We start from the raw sequence: 21,271 nt of genomic DNA on the forward strand, positions 1-21,271 counted from the left end.
AAGTTATATGCATTTATTTATATGTTATTAAGGGACTGAATATTTCATTTTATTTAAATGTATTAATTTAAATTCAAAGGCTGGTAATTCAGTTATTGGAAAATTTTAGGTATGTTTGGAATAACTCGGGCATGAAAATTTACTTTTAAGCTGTAAATTTTATGAAGTCTGAGTATTTCTGGTGAAAATATAGTGTCCAAACTGAATGTTCTCTAAATATGATTTAGATCACACTGGATTTTGAGGACTTAATATAAAAAAGAGTGCAAAATACCAATTTTTTAATTGGCTACATGATGAAATGATAGCATTTTGGATATATTGAATTAAATAAAAATATATTGTAAATTAAATTTAAAAAATATATTGTAAAAGTTAATTTCACCTGTTTCTTTTTCCTTCTCTCATGTGGCTGTTAGAAAACTCACATTTACATATGTGGCTTGCATTAAATTCCACTTGGCCAGCACTGTCTGAGAAGCTGTGCCACAGAAACTTTGAAGAAAGGGGCCCATTTCCAGCTGCATGATTTTAAGCAAAAGTCCCTTGAAGGAAGATTCAGTATCCTTATCTATAAAATAGGGATAATCATTGTATCTCCCTCACAAGTTTGTTAGGAGGGTTAAGTGAATGAACTATGAAAATAAGTTGGGTCACTCCCTAATACATAGTTATTGCTTAATAAATGTTATTTATGATTATTCTCATTGTTACTGCTACTATTGCTGTCTTCAATTTATCAAGTTTTTTTTTAATTCTGGAAGAATTTTTGACTGACGTATTAAATCTATATTTTTGATTAGAACTCTATATTTTTATTTTTTAAGATTTGGTCTTTCCCAATCAGGAATCCAACATAACTTTAGCCCAATTACTTGTTATTCCTTTATTGCATCAATTCATTAAGATTTATTTACTTACTTATTTGAGAGAGAGAGAGAGAGCTCACATATGAGTAGAAGGGGGCAGAGGGAGAGGGGGAAAGAATCTCAAGCAGACTCTACACTGAGTGTGGAGCCCAGTGCAGGGCTGGATCTCACAACACCCTGAGTTGAAACCAAGAGTCAGACATTCAACTGACTGTGACACCTAGGCACCCCCTTTTAAAGATTTGTTTATTTATTTTTGAGAGAAAGAGTGAGTGCGTCATCTTATTAAGAATACTTAGCACCTAGGTGTGTCTGGCTGGCTGTCAGTGGAGTATGCAACTCTTGATCTTGGAATTGTGGGTTCAAGCTCTATGTTGGGTGTAGAGATTACTTAAAAATAAAATCTTAGGGGTGCCTGAGTGGCTTAGTCAGTTGAGCATCTGCCTTCACCTCAGGTCATGATCCCAGGGTCCTAGGTTCAAGCCCTGTATCAGTTTCTCTGCTCAGTGGAGAATCTGTTTCTCCCTCTCCCTCTGCCTGCTGCTTCCCCCTGCTTGTGTGCACGCACTCTCTCTCTCTCTCTCTCAAGTAAATAAATAAAATCTTTTAAATAAATAAATAAATTCTTAAAAAGAAAAAAGAATGCCTAGCACCTAATACACATCCAACTAATCTGTTTCAGTGAGTTACCGAGTACTTTTTGAGGCTGTGTTTTTTGTTTGTATACTGCAACTCCACTAACCTTACTTTTTTAGCACCAGCAGGCCTCTTTGTTGATCATTTTCTAGTTGTAATATCATCATTTATTTAAAAACAAGTGGTACTTTTCCATTTCCTGTGTTTATTATGTGTCTTACTGTTTTTCCTTCTCTGATAACTATTATGTGCATTTTCTCTATATTCAATAGAAGTAGTGTCTAAAGTATCTTTCCTGTTTTTTTTTTTTTTTAAAGAGTGTAAATGTGATTTTTAACACTTGGTATAGGATATTATTATTTGGAAAGGCCCTTTTATAGCTTTAAAGTTTTGTGGTTTTTTTTAAAATCAGTAATGGCTATGGGCTTTTTTCACTACACATTTTCAGTTTTCTGTTTCTTTCCTCTCATGAGGTCTATTTGCTGACGCTTCTTAGTATGACGCATGTGCTTGCATAGATGAAATCCTCTTTGCTTCTGAGCTGGGGAGTCAGATCATCATCTGTTCAAATAGCCTAAATCAGCTCTAAGCTGAGGTGTGAGGAACTCCTTGATGGATAATGTACATGAGGTTTTGTACTTGAGTTTGTCACATGCATTTGGACTCCATGGAGCAGTTTTTTATCTTTCCCAATTCTTGTTGAAATTGGAGGTCATTATCAATGACAGGTGATTTTCAGATAAGTGAGGTCCTGTTGCATTAGGCAGAGTTCCTGACATTAGTTCCAGAGTTATTTGTTAAATGGATGAGAATAAATGATAGGGCTTAAATGCAGAGCCCCGTGGGTGCTGTTATTCCTCCACAGTCTGTTATTTATTATGACAATAAACACCACATCCCATCCCCATTTGACCTTTCTCAAAAAGGACCACTGACTTGTAGGAGGGAAAAATCATTTGCTACAGACAAATGAGAAAATAGCTCATGACTTGCATTGTAGTTTTGAGAGAGAGAAAATACAACTTTCAACCTACCTGCTTTTAGATTTATAGGGAACATGTATGTTTTTAAAGATCATTATAGAGAGAACCTTCACTATCTGGGATTTCATATTGGAATCCTCACAGTTACCAAGTTGAAATGGAAGTGAAATTCATCTTAAAGCAAAAAAGAAAAAAAATCACCAAAGAAACAATCCATCTATGGAATTAGCATTATGCATCCAAACTGAACATTCCTCGTTCCTGTTTATGGTCCCTGTTTTTCCTCTTCTGTACCTCTGCTGAAGCACTGCCTCCTGCCTGATGGCTGGCTGTTCATCCATGCACCCATGCACCCATGCATCCATGCATCCATGCATCCATCCATTCAGTAGTGGCTGGTGAATATCTTCTGTATGCCTGGATCTGGGATGTATAGATATGCCCTCGATATCTCTCAAGGTGCAGCTCAAATGCCCCCTCTTCCAGGTAGCGAATGTTTTCCTTGATTCCTTATCCCCTACCCCACAAACTTAGAACTGCTCTCCCCCTTCTCTGAGTGCCCATAGCACTTCAATACTTCTGTTTTCGATCATGGTGCTACATTCTACTGGATGTTTTAATCTACTGGTATTTGTGCCTTATCTCTGTCAAGAGGAGAGTTGAGCTGTGCTCTGCTCTGCATCTTTCTCCACCAGGATGCCTAGGGCTGTCCTGGTTTGTGACCATTACCTAGAATCTCCTCTGTTTCTTTTTTATATTACTCCTTCTCTTCCAGGGCTAAAGTTGCTGCAGCTGATGGGCCCGCAGGGATTCCAATCCAGACCATCACCCCTGTGAAACACACAGTAAAAATAGACAAAGATGCCCTCCTCCAGGACTATGGATTTCACATTTCTGAGAGCCTTCCCCTCACAGTGGTGGCCGTCACAGCAGGTAGGGGCTGACTGGGAAACAAGAAAGGATTTTGGCCTCTCAGGGTGGGGAGAAACAGCCCTGGATCTCTTCCCATCTCTCTGTCCTAGAATATAATTTTGAAAATGCCATCCCAGGAGGTTAGATAGGGCATATCTAATTCTGACCTAATTCTGTCTAGAGCTTTGTACCTTCCTTTGGTGCAGAGAGGGAGGAAGCCCCAAGTGCACTTGCCGATCTGAACCCCAGGCTCCTGCTAGCCTCAACCAGGCTTTTGCCCACCCATGGCTCCCTGGCCAGTCTCAGGGCAGTGACAGTATTTGGATCAGCTGGCCCTCCTCTCTGAAACCCTACATGCTCCACGCTGGGGAAAGTTTCTGGCCAGCGAGTAATAGAAATTATTGATTTGTTTTCACTTGAGTCTTTGTAAAATACAGGCTCTATCAGGGTGAAGAAGAGCAGGCTGGAAATGTCTAGTGTTTGTTTTCATACATCAGCTATGTATTGATGTTAGATCTGGAACTAGTTAAAAACTAATTTCAGGGATCCCTGGGTGGCGCAGTGGTTTGGCGCCTGCCTTTGGCCCAGGGCGCGATCCTGGAGACCCGGGATCGAATCCCATATCAGGCTCCCAGTGCATGGAGCCTGCTTTTCCCTCTGCCTGTGTCTCTGCCTCTCTCTCTCTCTCTCTCTGTGACTATCATAAATAAATAAAAAATAAATTAAAAAAAAAAAACTAATTTCAATTTACACACACGCACACACACACACACACACAGTTCTTTAGAGATGAAAGTAGTAGATTCACTGGCCAGGTCTTTTGATTCAGGGGATTTCCACTAATTTTCTTCCCTAGGACAGTCTCCTAATATCCTCTGAGGGTGATGGATAGTAGGTACATTATCCATGTTTTGTAAACAGGAAATAGATCCACGGGAGCCCCAGGCTGGCCAGGGGAGTGAAGAGGGGGGTGAGCTAGTGCCCTGGGGACTGAATCAACCTGCCATTCAGTTATGCTGCTGTGACCCATGAGGTCTGGGTCCTCCTGGCCTGAAGACCAATTACTTCTTCTTTGTCCAACAGGAGGCTCTGCTCACGGCAAGCTTTTTCCTGGTGATCAGATCCTCCAAATGAATGACGAGCCTGCGGAAAGCCTTTCCTGTGAACGAGCAGTCAGTATACTGAGGTACTAAATTGCTTCCATTATCTGAAGAGTCACACAGATTATCACAGAGCAAAGACGGGTGACAGGAATGACATAATTGATCTCCTGTGGTTTTAGTAGGTAGGGTCCAGGCTCCTTTAACGTGGAATTTGAGAATTCCATCTTGGTCACTGTGTGCTTTCTTTCATCTACCTAGAGAAGGGATGAAGAGGCACTAGGGTGCTATATTTCTCAACCCCCTGTTATGCTAGACACTGGACTGGGTACTGCAGGGGTTGTAGTTATGAATAATACAGGGGCTTTACCTGGTAAGGATTTCTAGGATTGTTGTAACATATGCCAAAGATTGGACTAAATTGATGCTGAATCTGTTAGCTCTTTCTTCAACTCTTCTGATAGCTCTTAAATGCCCTTGCATACACAGCCTGCTGGGCAGATATGTAGTTTCATTGATATGGCAGCAGCCAACTTCTCCCTGGTGGCATTGTGACCTGTGTAAGCACCTCGTTTTCTGTCTAGACTGTGATCTTCCTAGGAGCTGGCACACAGTGACCATGAGCCAAGAGAGTTAGCACCAACAGTTATTGACCCTGGTTTTAAGACAGGAATGTCAATGGATAGGCAGGTAGGTGTGAAGAGGGCTAACAGACTCACTCTAACCTAACAGACTTTGTCTTCCACATTGGTCACTCAAGACTGTTTTGATGACTTTTATATAAATAAAGAGAAATGAGAACTTAGAGTTACAGGAAAACCAACTTGAAGATGCTTATTATGCCTTTTTTGTAAGTGATTTGGGGTTGGTTTTCATTTCTGAGAGCATCTCATGGACAGTACACACTGAATAATAGGTAACTAACAAAGAGTATGACAAAATGAAAATGCAGGAGGAGGCAGTCTTCACCCTCAGGAGGTACACAGTCTCACTGCAGGGAGATACATACACCCAGTTTAAGATTTACAGAGACTCCATCAACGTGTGGAGAACAGAATCCTTTCAACCAAGCCCAGTATTGCTTCTGGATTGCTGGAGAATAAGTTGAGTAGGTGGGACAGCTGGGATGGGACTTGGTCATTTCATTTCTACGAAATGAAGTAATGGCGGTGGAAATCATGATGTTTGCTTTCCTGATTATTGTGTGATTTTCTCAAAGATAATCAATGCCAGCAAATTAATTTTAGGTTTTCAGTGATACTAGTATTTCTGACAGGCGAGATCAAACTCTAATATGCAAAAATTATTCTCAACTTAAAAGCAGTACACTGGAATTTGGGTGTTTGGGTACAGTGTACAGTTCAGTACACTGAACCCAACCTGCTTACTGAGCACCTTCAATGGGCAAGAAGCTCTGTGGGGCAGAGGGACTGCATTCTCTACACACCTTCAGGCTGGTTGAGCAGAAGTGACCTATGCACATCCCTGTGAGGTTGAGGGCAGACCATGCATTAAGAGGAGCAGACAAAAGGGGCTATAAATGCTACAAATTCCTCCAACTTGTGAGGCAGTTGGGTTTGACAAAACAGAGGAGTCCAGAAGCACTTCAACTGTACTTTTAGTGCTGGGACGAATTTGGTGCACAAAGGTAGAAAATCCAGGTGAAGAAGTGCTAAGCAGGAATTACCAGGTGGGGTATGGGGAGATGCTGAGGGCTCAGCTTGCCTGAAGCACCAGATGACTAGAGGTGACGTTCTGGGAAGTGAGGCCCACATGGTGAAGGGTGTCGCATGCCCACACAGCAAATTCAGGTGTTAGTCTCCGTCTGGAAGGTCAAGCCATTGAGGACTTCTTAGCTGGGATGCTACTTGATGTGTGCCATGTGCTGTGGTCTCTATCCTACACTGCATATGAGAGGGCCGTTTTTTTGTTTTTTATGTTTTAGCTTAGTTCTTGGTGCCATTGCCACCTATAAAGGGCTAAGTCCAAGCAAAACATGGTGCAACAAAACCTTTCTAATCCCTCCAGATATTGTGGGACCTAAATGTCCTTTTGAGAGCATTTGGAGCTTGGTTTGTTGTAGATTATCTTAGGAAAGGCCTGTTCTTATACAAAATGGAAAAGAGGCAATCCCCAGACACTTAGAAAAACCACAAGTTGATTTTTTTTTCCATTTGAGGAAGCAACACACCAGCAGCAATCGGCCTAAATGTTCATATTGCAAGAAGTCAAATGAAATTATTTGCAGACAGCTTCTCAATGTAGCAAGGGCAAAGAAAAAGGAAATATAGATTGATTTTTCAGTTCTGTTCTCTAATACAAAATGGAAGTTTGGCAGACATCTGTTTGATTTTTATCACTTTGGGAATCTAAAAGATAATAACAAGACAGAAATATCTAGTATCTTGATACACAAACTGGTTGGTTTTTACCTGATAAATGTTATCTATATTCATTTATTCAATTTAGTGAAATGTTTAGCCTCAGTTGTCTGAAACAGCAACGTAAGTTATCTGTGTTATTACTGTGTTTTCTCTTAAAGAACTTTTTTTTGGACATTAACCTAGCTAGTGGTCATGCCAACTGCATGAGTTCCCCATCATAAAGACTAAATTAAATCTAAGTGACTTAAGTGCCTGGAGGTATAGATTAGATGGTAGAGGTGGGGATCTGAAGATTCTCTCAAGGTGGGAGGGGCACTCTAGGACAGTGTCAGCTCCTCTGCAGAACACTGCTTTCCTCTACGTGTTTCTCAATGTTGCTGAGCCAAAGAAGCTGAAGCAAAAGAGGCTGCTTTGTAATTCTGCTGCTCTTTTTGACCTTGACCCCCCCACACACACACACATCATCCAAAGTGATGAAATGTTATCTTTATTCTGTTTTGTTTTGTTTTGTTTTTTTTCAGGGAAGCTGAAGACCCTCTTTCAATCACAGTTGTTCGCTGCACATCGGTAAATCTTTCTATGTCCTGTTAGTTTTACCTTTTTCGGACCCAAGACTCCATACCCCCTCATAGAATAAACAGGGAAGGCAAATGTCAGAGGGGACAGCAGACAAGCAGTGGGTGGGCAGGCAGTCAATGTAGCCTGAAGACGGCTGATGCATCAGTGCTGTGGAGGAAACAGGCATGGATTGGTCCAGGCTTCCAGAATTTGTGGTCCAGCTAAGGAGACAGATCTAGGATTAAGCAGAGTGGGATGATAACAAAAGCACCAAACTACAAGTTTTAAGATAAGTTTGTGGGTTAGGACTTTGGGGAAGTCATTAACTTTCAGTTTTCATTTTTTGTAAAACAGTGATGATGACAGTAATTGTCTTGTCTAATGGGTTACTGTGAAGACCAAGTGAGATGTTGGATGTGAAAGTGTCCTGTCAGCCCTGGGGTTCATCACAGGGCAAGGTGTGGCTTAAACAATGTGCTGGTAGGAAATGACAGTCCTAAATGCCACAGACCAATGAGCCCTTTATCTGTGATACAGAGAAAAGTGTATAATTAAGTCCTAACAGAAAGAACTATCAAGGAGGAAGAGTTGACAGAAAATTCTCATTTGGAGACTTTAATACATACCTCTTAGCTTTAGCCACATAAAGATAAAAAAATAAATAGGGGTATGGAGAATTTCAGTGATGCATTTGATAATCTAATCTATTGACCACATACCACTCTATCAAAAAAATTGAACACTTCTGAAAGAAATTGAGGAAGACACAAAGAGATGGAAAAATATTCCATGCTCATGGATTGGCAGAATTAATATTGTGAAAATGTCAATGTTACCCAGGGCAATTTACACGTTTAATGCAATCCCTATCAAAATACCATGGACTTTCTTCAGAGAGTTAGAACAAATTATTTTAAGATTTGTGTGGAATCAGAAAAGACCCCGAACAGCCAGGGGAATTTTAAAAAAGAAAACCATATCTGGAGGCATCACAATGCCAGATTTCAGGTTGTACTACAAAGCTGTGGTCATCAAGACAGTGTGGTACTGGCACAAAAACAGACACATAGATCAGTGGAACAGAATAGAGAATCCAGAAGTGGACCCTGAACTTTATGGGCAACTAATATTCGATAAAGGAGGAAAGACTATCCATTGGAAGAAAGACAGTCTCTTCAATAAATGGTGCTGGGAAAATTGGACATCCACATGCAGAAGAATGAAACTAGACCACTCTCTTGCACCATACACAAAGATAAACTCAAAATGGATGAAAGATCTAAATGTGAGACAAGATTCCATCAAAATCCTAGAGAAGAACACAGGCAACACCCTTTTTGAACTCGGCCATAGTAACTTCTTGCAAGATACATCCACGAAGGCAAAAGAAACAAAAGCAAAAATGAACTATTGGGACTTCATCAAGATAAGAAGCTTTTGCACAGCAAAAGATACAGTCAACAAAACTCAAAGACAACCTACAGAATGGGAGAAGATATTTGCAAATGACATATCAGATAAAGGGCTAGTTTCCAAGATCTATAAAGAACTTATTAAACTCAACACCAAAGAAACAAACAATCCAATCATGAAATGGGCAAAAGACATGAACAGAAATCTCACAGAGGAAGACATAGACATGGCCAACATGCATATGAGAAAATGCTCTGCATCACTTGCCATCAGGGAAATACAAATCAAAACTACAATGAGATACCACCTCACACCAGTGAGAATGGGGAAAATTAACAAGGCAGGAAACAACAAATGTTGGAGAGGATGCGGAGAAAAGGGAACCCTCTTACACTGTTGGTGGGAATGTGAACTGGTGCAGCCACTCTGGAAAACTGTGTGGAGGTTCCTCAAACAGTTAAAAATAGACCTGCCCTACGACCCAGCAATTGCACTGTTGGGGATTTACCCCAAAGATACAAATGCAATGAAACGCCGGGACACCTGCACCCCGATGTTTCTAGCAGCAATGGCCACGATAGCCAAACTGTGGAAGGAGCCTCGGTGTCCAACGAAAGATGAATGGATAAAGAAGATGTGGTTTATGTATACAATGGAATATTACTCAGCTATTAGAAATGACAAATACCCACCATTTGCTTCAACGTGGATGGAACTGGAGGGTATTATGCTGAGTGAAGTAAGTCAGTCGGAGAAGGACAAACATTATATGGTCTCATTCATTTGGGGAATATAAATAATAGTGAAAGGGAAAATAAGGGAAGGGAGAAGAAATGTGTGGGAAATATCAGAAAGGGAGACAGAACGTAAAGACTGCTAACTCTGGGAAACGAACTAGGGGTGGTAGAAGGGGAGGAGGGCGGGGGGTGGGAGTGAATGGGTGACGGGCACTGGGTGTTATTCTGTATGTTAGTAAATTGAACACCAATAAAAAAAAAAAATTCAATAAATTCCCCAAATAAGAAACTATATAGAGGTACCTGGGTGGCTCAGTGGTTAAGCATCTGCCTTTGGCTCAGGTCATGATCCTGGGGTCCAGGGATTGAGTCTCTCATTGGGCTCCCTGTAGGGAGCCTGCTTCTCCCTCTGCCTATGTCTCTGCCTCTCTCTGTGTGTCTCTCATGAATAAATAAAATCTTAAAAAAAGAAACTATATAAATCTCTTTTCCAGAATATAATGAAATAGAAGCTAATAACCAAAAACTTAATTAAAACTGTCCAGACATTTGGAAATAAGAATGTAATCTCCCAAGTAAAGATAGAGTCAGATAGAAAAGCAAAACTAAAAAAAAAAAAAAAAAAAAAGAAAGAAAAGCAAAACTACCACTATATAGACTAGTTAGAAGAAAATTTAAAATTAGAAGTGTGCTTTTTAAAATTTATGTGCAGTTGAAGCTATACTCAGAGTAAAATGTATAGCCTTAGGTGATTTTATTATTTAATAAGGAAATAGGTCAAGAGAATATTCAGTGCAAGAAGTTGGAAGAAAAGACTATAAAACATAAAGCAAAAGAGAGAAAATGATAAAAATTAAAATCTAAGTGATGCTTTGGAAAACAAAAGTTATAAAGTTGATAAATAAATCCCAGAGTCAGTTCTCTAAGGGAAAAAATAAAAAAGGAAATCTTCACGGAAAAGAAATAGGTGGACCCTATGTGAAGGAAAGTAGAATATTATGAAAGATAGGATGTAAAAAAATTTTTTTAATACAAAAAGAAATATACCATGTTCTTTGATGGGAAGACTGTTATGAATACATTGGTTATTCTCATATTAATGTATATTCTGAATCCAAATTCAAACTCCTGATAGGACTTGCATTTGGATTTTGGCAAAGTTTATCGAAGTGAGGCTTACCAAGAAAATCTTTATTAAAAAAGGAGAGTAATGGGGTGCCTGGGTGGCTCAGTCAGTGAAGGGGCTGAGTCTTGATTTCAATTTCAGCTCACGTCATGATCCCAGAGTCATAGGATTGAACCCTGTGTCAATGCTCTTTGCTCAGTGGGAGAATTTGCTTGAGGAGTCTGTCTCTCCCTCTCCCCCCACCCCCTCACACTGCTCTCTCTTTCTCTCTCAAAAAAAATAAATCTTTAAAAGTAAAAACATTTGGACAGCCCGGGGCGCGGGGGGGGGGGGGGGGGGAGCGGGGGGGGGGGGGGCTCAGCGGTTTAGCGCCGCCTTCAGCCAACGACGTGATCTGGAGACCCAGGCTCTAGTCCTGCATCGGGCTCCCTGCATGGAGCTTGCTTCTCCTTCTGCCTGTGTCTCTGCCTCTCTATCTGTGTGTGTGTGTGTGTGTGTGTGTGTGTGTGTCACATGAATAAATGAATAAAACCTTTAATAAAAGTTAAAAAATTAAAAAATAATTTAAATTTAAAAAATTTAAAATGTAAGAGTAATAAGGATGACTTTGGTGTAATAGATTTTAAAACTAATAAAGCTAAAATAATTAAAACAATATGATATTGACAAAATGGTTGGACATGACAGTGTAATCAAATAGAAAGTCCTAGAATAGGTACTGAGATAAGAATTTAGTATGTGAAAAATATCGCATCTCAAGTCACTGGAAGAAAAGATGATTACTCACAAAATCATACTAGGACATTTCTTTAAGTATTTGAAAAAAGATAAAGTCTCATCACACCATTTGATATAATAATAAATATAGAAAAACATAAAAATGTAGACAATATAGATGAGTGCCTGTGTGGTCATAGGTTATAGAAGGAATTCCTAACTAGGGAGTGGGAGGAAGCACAATGAACAAACAGCTATTTGATTATGTGGAAAAATTAAATTTCTATGGTTCAAAAACTTTACAACACCAAAAAGCAAAGAAATTGTCTCTTCTCATTTTTGAAAAATACTGTTTTTTGTTTTTATTTCCTGGAAATAGAATAGGGGAAAAAAACACCTAAATAGTATTAAGATATTTGCCATAAATATGACAGACCAAATGGTTTTATGAACAAATAAACAGAGATTCTTCTAAACAGAATTTGTCTATGAAATAATGTGAAATCAATATACAAAAAACAGTATACTGAAAGCTAATCAGTATAAATGGTTGTGCAGGTGGTAAGAGATTCTTTTTATTTAGCTGATTAGCATCTCAATGGAGAACATCTTAATCTTAATTAGGTGTTTTTTTCCCCCTGCTGTTTTCAAGAAATGAAAACAAAAGAGAACACTTGTTTTTTTTTTTAAAGATTTTATTTATTTATTCATGATAGCCACACAGAGAGAGACAGAGAGGCAGAGACACAGGCAGAGGGAGAAGCAGGCTCCATGCAGGGAGCCTGACGTGGGATTCGATCCCGGGTCTCCAGGATCGCGCCCCGGGCCAAAGGCAGGCGCCAAACCGCTGTGCCACCCAGGGATCCCGAGAACACTTGTTAAGTAAATAAGAGGAAAACAGCTTATGGTTGCATTCTTTTATTTTTTTCTAAGATTTTATTTACTTACTATTTGAGAGAGAGTATGAACAGGGTGGGGGGGCAGAGGGACAGAGGGAAGCAGACCCCCAGCTGAGCTGGGAACCTGATACAGGGCTTAATCCCAGCACCCTAGGATCATGATCTGAGCCAAAGGCAGATGCTTAGCCCACTGATCCACCCAGGTGGTTGCATCCTTTTAAAAATGAAAAATATAGGGAGAGGAAAATTACAACTCCTGAGTTTCCCCTGAGGCTCCCAAGCAGAAGAGGATGCAAATGTTGTGCTCTGGAGGTCCTGCAGGGAAAGCTTATATTGGTCCATGTCCTGAGAAATGCTCTGAATATTGTCCGGCTCACTCAGGCCTCTGTTAGGAATTAGAATTCCTGTCTATTAGGAATTATACAAATGATCACATATGTCTTGCTTTAGTAAGGATGTTCATCTTTGCCATAGCAGATTCTTAGGCTTCTCAAATGGCTTGAAATTAATTATGAAGGATAAAATCCAAAGTTGGTGGAGGAGGGTACCTGGCTGGTTCAGTCAGTGGAGCACGTGACTCTTGACCTCAGGGTTACGAGTTTGAGCTCCACGTTGGGTGTAGATATTACTTAAAAATAAAAAAAATCTTTAAAAAAGTAAAAACCCAAAGTTGGAATAGTAATTACTACTTCTGTAGGACATAGAATTTTATGGGGAAAAATAAATATATATTGGTGCAGAGCTGTATTTATATTAATGATTTATAATATATTGGTATTAATATTGGTATTGTTATATTAATACCAATATTTAATGTCTTATTAAATCTTCACCAAAAGAAAATCGTACAGGATAACAAATATCCCCCTTTTGCAGATAAGGACACTGTGGCCTCACATGCTCATAGTCTCATACGCAGAAATCAGTGGAGCTGGGTAATTTTCCAGGTAGTCAGATTTCAGAACCCACAGTCGTTAGGATTATGCTAGTATACCTCCTTAAACTCTGCTGTCTTTTTTTATTTATTTTTTATTTTTAAGGGGGAGGGGCAGAAGGAGAGGGAGAGAGAGAATCTTAAGCAGGCTCCACACCCAGCACAGAGCCCATCATGACCCTCAGATCATGATCTGAACCAAAATCAAGAGTTGGATGCTTAGCCAATTTAGCTACCCAGGCACCCCAACCCTGCTGTCTTTATAAAATGACACTGGCCAGTCCAGGGCCAATGTAAAAAAAAGATGTAGAACTTTTTAACTTGTCCCTTTTGATGCACTTTAAAGTCTTAGTTCAGTAAAAATATGCACTGAGAAAATTTTTATCAGCTCAGGTCTGCTACTCTCTGATGAATTAATTTAGAACCCAGGGAGAATCTAAATATCCTAGAATAATGGGGAGCTCATATTGTTTAAAGTGCCTCTTTTTCATATTAGATGGCTCAGGTGAGTGGTTCACAACATGTTTTAGATGCCAGGGCATACAGATAGCAGCAAAGCTGCCATTCAGATGTAAAAGTGTGAGACCTGTGGTGGTGCCTGTGGATTGGGCATTTCTATGACAGAGCGTGTATTCTTTCTCAAAGCAGCTAGTTTCATAGCTAGGCGGTTTCAAATGTGAGAGAGGCCCTTCTTCCCTGTGACTCCCACCGACTAGTGCTAGTCAGGGCAAGTCTACCTTGTGTGAAATAGATTAGCAAAGATTTCGAGTTGTGGCCTTCTCTTCTCCAGGCTGTCTACTGTTCCATCAACTCTTCATCATAAGATGCTTCTCTGAATTCTCACTTCTCTGATAGCTTTCTGGACAGATTCCAGTTCCACAGTGGACTTTCCAAATGGTGGCACCTGAAAGGAATATAGTTCCTCCTGGGGTCAACTGGTGAGAGTACCCAGGGAATGGAGGGTGCACTTTTGACATGCATCAAAACTGCCAGTGACGCCTAAGATTGGGTTAAGATTTTAGTAGGCCCAGTCACGCTGTTGGCTTGGGTAAAACTTGTGGTTAACCAAAAACAGAGGCTGGGTTTCAAATGAATAGCTTCCAAGCCCCCATCCCATGCTGTGCAATTGAGTTTTTTGGATCCTCAGTGCCACACTTCACATTAATCCCTGTCAAATCGTGTTGCTTCAGCCCAGTGTTCTGGCATGCTGAGATTTTGCTGTCAGGGAATTCCAGAACTGAAAGGAATATTTGTACAGTCATCAGCTGTACTCATTCTCCCTTCCTGTCAGGGATCTGCCTCTTCCCACGCTTCCTCCACTTCCTCCATTACCCAGCTAGTTGATTTTCTTTAGTCTGATCCAGCTCTGGGCCTCAGTCTTGCAGGGTTGCTGTCCCCATGGCGAGAGAAAATAGAGGTTGCCTGCCCCCTGCCCACACTCCTGCCACAGATTCTTTTTCTCTCTGCATCTCTCCCTGTTCTGCCCCTGGTTTGTCATTCCTTTGAATCTTTAGCATAGTGATGGTTGCGCCTGTCACTTTGACCCTTCACTTTACTCTGTTCCCTTCAGTCTTGACAGCCCTGCCCTCTTATATCCTCTTATGTTTGTTCTTAGTGATTTTTTGGCGTCTGGCCCATAGCCACCCCTGCTCCTCAAGTTTTCCACACAGCTCCTTTAGATACCGTTCCTTTACTTTTCCTCCCAAACTTCTGCTGCCTATGACACCATGTAGCTCTATGTCATTCACAGGTTTGGTAAGTACACTTTCTCTGACTTCATCCAAGGCCTTGCTAAACATCATCAATGGAGACTGAGCCAAAGGGAGCCTGAGTTGCTTAGTTAGATATTAGGACAGTTTTGAGCATAGATCAACTCGTTTTGAATCCTCCTAATGGCTCTGCATCTGGCCTTCTCCACAGGGGAATTATAGGAGACCTTATCAAACACTTTGCAAGAATGAAGGAATACTGCCATATCCACAGGACCCTGCCTTACCAATCTGGAATCCCATCTTCAAAAGAAAAATGAACTTGGTTGACTCTGACTTATTCTTGGTAACTCCATACTGGTTATTAGTGATCAATGACTAAAACTCCCTGACCATCTCTTATCTTGAATTTTGCCAAGAAAAAATGACAGGCTTACCAATATGTGTTCTCCTTAATCTTCCATGTTCATTTTCTGGGAAATTTGACACTTAACCATCTTTAGTCTTCTAATATTTCTTCCTTTTTCTCTTCTGTGGGTGATGCCAACTGTTACATATGACCCCTAGATTTACTGGGATAGGTGTCTTGAACTCATTCAAGGCAGTCTGATAGTCTTATCACCAATTTGAGGTTGTAACTTTCTTTTTTCCTTTATTTCTTCTATATCTTCTGATTGGAAAATCATTCTACTTGAAGAAGAAAGCAAATCAAGGTTAAATAATTTCTGGAGTTGAGGGATTACCACACAGGTAGACTTTTTCCCCAGGGACATCGCTATTTCCTCTTCTCTTTTTACTAAATTTTTAAAAAGCAAACTGTATATTTGAGATACTGCATCATAGTCATGAACCTGTTACATGAATGCTCTAGTTACTGTAAGGTCAAATTTATCTTGCCTTAAAATTTCAGGGTCACTTCTTCACTTCATGTACTTAATGGTATTGGTCTGTTGATATCTGAGGCTATGAGCATTATTTCCTGTAGTTTCTCTGATTGTTGTTCTATCTCTCTTCTGTCCTCTATGCAAAATGTGGTCCAGAGCTCCACCTTAAGACTCTTAATGTATGTAAACATTCCACAGCTGGCCTAACAGACTATCCAGACCAAGAAATGTAGCATGCCATGCTGGGAATGATGTATCAGAATTCCATCCAGGAAGATCACATTCTGTTGGTCTAGATCATGCAAATTACTGTTTATTGTGGTCACAATTTAACCTGATACATTCTAGGCCAGGGTCTTCATCACATACCCATACCAACCTGTGATGACTCTTTCTACCTCTGGGGAAAGAAAGTACCACCCAAAAGAGGAGAAGAGCAAAGAGGAGCCAAGGATCAATCTCAGGGGTCAGAGCTTCAGGGAGCCCTAGAGGTATTCAGATCCAATCCTCACATTGTACACAGGAAGATGAAAGGCCCCAGAGGAATGATAACTTGGCCAAAGTCATGTCACCCAGAGTTATTTTGTTCACACACACACACACACACACACACACACACATATACATGTGGTCTTATTCCATAAGAATTTGTGTTTGAGGTAGTTCTTACAACTTCACAACTGTTTAGTAACAGAACTTGGGTATTCTTGTTCACAAGCCAGTTCTTGCTTCATCATACACAACCATTTACCACCATATTGAATCCTCGACTGTCCTCAGACACATAAGAACATTGTCTGGGTTGGGATTCCTAAATTTCCTGAAGAGATCTTTAGTGGGACTATCCTTCTCTGTGGGTTTTAACTGAGTCCTCAACAGTTGTCAGGTTTATCACTTTTGTTTTTAAGAAGTGAGAAGATGTGTAATGGCTTTTACAAAAGTCCTGATCTCAAATGTGTCATGTTCATATTTTGCAGGGAGTCCCCAAGTCATCCTTCCTGACTGAGGAGAAGAGAGCCAGGCTAAAGACCAACCCCGTGAAGGTGCACTTTGCTGAAGAAGTGCTTGTCAGTGGACACAGCCAGGTACGTCACTAGTCAAGGGGTTGAAATCACTCTTCATGAAGCTGGGGAGCTGCCTCCTGGTACTTACCTCTTTGAGATTCTGGAATCTTGCAGCACAGAGAGGATACCAAAGGAATGCAATAGGTGTGCTAAAGACTCTGAGCACCCTCAATAAGTTACCTGCTGACCATGGACAGGGAGAGCCAGGAAGAAAAACACTGGGTGTTTCTCTTTTATTCTGTGACTGAATTCTCACCCATGAAATGTCAACAAGCTCCAAATGCTAATTTCTCATTTTGGCCTTGAACTTAGTGTTGCTTCCATATTGATAGTGATGGTTGTGATGAAGATTGGCTTCCCCCTACCCCAGAACCCATTTTGTATTGAACTTCTTTTTTTTTTTTTTAATTTATTTATTTATGATAGTCACACAGAGAGAGAGAGAGAGAGGCAGAGACACAGGCAGAGGGAGAAGCAGGCTCCATGCACCGGGAGCCTGACGTGGGATTCGATCCTGGGTCTCCAGGATCGCGCCCTGGGCCAAAGGCAGGCGCCAAACCGCTGCGCCACCCAGGGATCCCCTGTATTGAACTTCTATTATATGAACCTAAACTTTTGGGGTACATAATCCTTCATCATCATGATACCCTGGAAAGGGGATATTTTAACATAAGAGGAAGCAGAGGCTTGGAGAAATTAAGAGAATTAACCTCTGAGACCACATAAAATGAATAAATAAATAAATAAATCTTTTTAAAAAATGAGTAAAAGTTGATAAAATTGGTTATTAACCTTTTCCCCTGAAAGCAGGATAAGACCCCAGAAGAATTCAAATAGTAAGCTAACATTTGCAAAATGCTTAACTTTGCTAACAGTTAAAGAAATGCAAAGGAAAATATTAGGAAGTGCCACTTTACACTTAGTAACCAAGCACAAATAAAGAAAAAAATGTAAGGCCTGATGCTGACGAAGTAGCCACAGTCATGCACTAACTGGTGGCTTTGTAATTTGGTTTCATCTGTTTTTGTGTGTGGGAGGGGAAACAAAACATAATGAGTACCATAAAAAAATGGCCCAAGGATCACATTCCTATTAATTTAGTCTATAAAATAATTTAAATGCAAAAATCCATGTGTTCAAAGTACCTATGGTACTGACATATAAAATAGAAAAAAATCTTTGAAAAGAATGCTCAATGTCTAGGGCCAAGGAGTAGTTAAATCAATTCTGATATTTCAAATCCATAGAAAATCATGAGTCCATTAAAATTACAAACATTAAACCTCTAGGAAAAAGTGTATGAAATACATGTTGAGTAAAAATGAAGATAGAAATTGTGTATGTTCTATTATTGCCACTCTCTAAAAACGATTTACAGGTATAGATAAAAATTGGAAGAAGCCTTAAAGAAAAGTAAATGGTGGTAGTTATGTGATGCTGTTGTGGACATATTTTTTGGATATCCCAAATAATAAAGTCCCAAAGAAGAAATTTTGCCTTTGGGAAATCCAAAGATGAAGGTCATTCTAAATACCCAAAACCAGAGAAGTGAGATGAGAGCAGAGCCAGCAGTTTGCAATCCCTCATCCCAGATTATGAAGCGGCACTGTGATCTGAACTTACCTCCCTTTTCTTTCACAAAAAGACTTTTTTTTTTTTATTATAGAGAGTGATGAGTATGAGTCTTACCTAAAAGATACAAGTGCCCTTACAGTTAGAAGATACAAAATTCTCATCTAAAGCAGACTGTCAGGTTTTTTTGGAAACGGATGATAGGCTTCTCTATCCAAATGGGCTTTATACCCAAACTCTGCAGAGACTAAAGCGGGGGCAGTTTGAGCTCAAATCTTGGGGACTCTAGAGCTGCTTACTCACTGATTCTGGAGGATACCAATCCCAAGAGTCCTTTTTATTTGCAGCTAAATACTCAGAGGTCACTCTTTATGAGGGCCAGCTCTAGGGGGATTCCTAAGCCCAAAGGGAATCTGCCTTCCCCCACCCCAGGATGTCTGACTGGCATGGGGTTACCACACAGATGAGTCCCATGCCTGCTTCCCAAAAAGACCTTCCAAGAGTGGTTGAATCCCTTAGGAGATTCTGCAAGTCTGGGGCGATGGTTTGGATGAATGAAGGTGGGAGCAGCCCTCTGCATTTTGATGATGCTTCACTACAGGGAATGCAGCAGGAAAATGGTAGCAGGGAGGGAGGAGCTCTGAGGGAGCTTCCCACCCCAGTCAGCCCTCTAGCCCCACCAGGAAAGGCCCTCTGGGGAGAGTATACATGCTTGTCTCTGATTTATTAAATTGTATCACATAAGGGTAGCAACCAAAGGTATTGAGGTTGCAGCTGATGGTTGTGAGACCTCATTCGGACTCATGCAGTGCCATGGGTATGCTCGTGACCGGGCTCACTCTTCTCCACCATCTCATATCTGACACTTTTAGTGGATATTCCTGGAACAAAGCATGCCTGTCTTTGTGTGGCATAGACCTGGTCCACTGGAGGAATTTCCAGATGCCAAGAATCAACCACTGCATAGTGAGGAAGTTAGGATCCTGCTCTCCACACCCAGCAGGGCCAGGGGAGCTGAGGACTTGTCACACCCAGGGAAAGGAAAGGCCAGTTTCAACACTACTCTTGTGTTTTCCAGGGTAATTCTCTGCTGTGTATGCCCAACGTGCTCAAGCTGTACTTGGAGAATGGACAGACCAAAGCTTTCAAGTTTGAGGCAAACACAACTGTGAAGGTATTAAGAGTAAACTTGAGTTTCTCTCCCAGTGAGAATTTGCTGGCTCCCTGGACTCCCAGGTATCCTGCCCTGCAGCTGCCTTGGTGTTCCTGTAACCATTATGGCCTGAGTACCTGCCATAAGCCAAGCACTGTGTTACCTCATTAATTGTACAACCACCCAGCAAGATGTATTTTTATCACCATCTTCGAGGGGAGGAAATGAGGGCTCAGAGGGATGAAGTACCCAAGGTCCTATGACAACTTGTAAGCCTTCACCCTTGACCTCTGGGCTCCCTGCCTCTTGTATGTGACTCCACCTGCTACCAGAGACTAGTGCAGCTAAAAACTAAGGCACCGTGTCAGAGCAGGCCCACATATCTGCATATTCTGTTCTGGGTTGAAGTCAGTTCAATTTATATTTAACAGGTACCTCCATATGAGGGAGATACTCCAGGGTGGGGAGAGGGGTACAAACTAGGTAAAGGGTAGTTTTGTCTTCCAGAAACTTACAGTCTAGTTGAGGGAGGTTAGACATTCAAGGAGCTCCCGGGAGTCCAGAGAAGGATGAAATAAGAGCTGCAAAGAGGGATCCCTGGGTGGCGCAGCGGTTTAGCGCCTGCCTTTGGACCAGGGCGCGATCCTGGAGACCCAGGATCGAGTCCCACGTCAGGCTCCCGGCATGGAGCCTGCTTCTCCCTCTGCCTATGTCTCTGCCTCTCTCTCTCTCTCTCTCTCTCTCTCTCTGTGTGACTATCATAAATTTAAAAAAAAAAAAATTAAAAAAAAAAAAAAAGAGCTGCAAAGAGAGGGACAAGGAAGTGTGTTCTGCATGCCAGGGAAAGAGCACCATCTGCTTCTTTCTGTCAGTGTGTCAGAGGAGGCTTTGTAAAAAAAAAAAGCTGGACCTGAGCTGAGCTTTGAAGGGCAACCAAGAGCTCAACAGGGGAAGGTGGGGGACAGGGCTGTTGGTGGGGGTTGGAGGGTACACGTCAGTCTGAGGAAGTTACATGTCCTAATGTGAGAACCAGTAAGGCAAATGTTGCCCAGGAAGTAGTAATCTGTCCTATGGGACTGGAGCATAGGCCATTTTCTTGTGGGAGGAGTGGGAGATGGCAAGGCTAGCTGTGGAGGGTGTTGAATGACAGGAAACAGAGTTTGGATTTTATTCACAGAGAGTGAGGGACAGTACAATGGCTTCTGAATGAGGGAGTAGACTGTGTTAGAGCGAGGCTCCAATGAAGAAGCAAATAAAGGGTATTCAGGTGAGCCAGTGCATCTATAGGTAATGGATGGTAGCCAAGACACGCACGTGTGCACACACTCTCTCTCTCTCTCTCTCTCATTCTCTCTCTCTCATGTACCCCTCCCCCACACACATACATGCACCAGCCAGTGTTCCTCTCTGTCACTTTCATTTGGCAATTCCCAGAGCTGTTCCAAATGCCCTATCCCAGTCTTCCCTCAGCATGACTTAGGAGAAGCCAGAGAAAGCCTCTCTGGAGCTGGAAAGCCCTTACTCAGAGAAGGAAGAGGAGAGAAGAATGGATTTGTTAAGCATTTACTACATGCCTGCTCTCCCAGGCACTTCCTTATGTACTATCTCATTTAATGCCCCC

The 21,271-nt window shown here is 41.2% G+C and overlaps 1 protein-coding gene across 10 annotated transcripts in view; it reads left to right on the forward strand.

Moving 5' to 3' along the window:
• FRMPD1 (FERM and PDZ domain containing 1) overlaps nucleotides 1–21,271 on the forward strand; it is a 146,085-nt gene that overhangs the window by 106,950 nt on the left and 17,864 nt on the right. For 8 of the 10 annotated variants that reach the window (XM_077912561.1, XM_077912563.1, XM_077912567.1 and 5 more), the window contains 6 exons: nucleotides 3,264–3,421; nucleotides 4,484–4,586; nucleotides 7,406–7,451; nucleotides 15,189–15,323; nucleotides 16,839–16,946; nucleotides 19,576–19,671. In XM_077912561.1, coding sequence (XP_077768687.1) covers nucleotides 3,264–3,421; nucleotides 4,484–4,586; nucleotides 7,406–7,451; nucleotides 15,189–15,323; nucleotides 16,839–16,946; nucleotides 19,576–19,671 — 646 coding nt within the window. Of the gene's footprint in view, nucleotides 1–3,263; nucleotides 3,422–4,483; nucleotides 4,587–7,405; nucleotides 7,452–15,188; nucleotides 15,324–16,838; nucleotides 16,947–19,575; nucleotides 19,672–21,271 lie in introns of those variants that run through there. The other 2 variants (XM_077912570.1, XM_077912571.1) reach the window with 2 other exon arrangements.

Source organism: Canis aureus, chromosome 10 (genome assembly GCF_053574225.1).
Source record: "Canis aureus isolate CA01 chromosome 10, VMU_Caureus_v.1.0, whole genome shotgun sequence".
Classification (NCBI taxonomy): domain Eukaryota; kingdom Metazoa; phylum Chordata; class Mammalia; order Carnivora; family Canidae; genus Canis; species Canis aureus.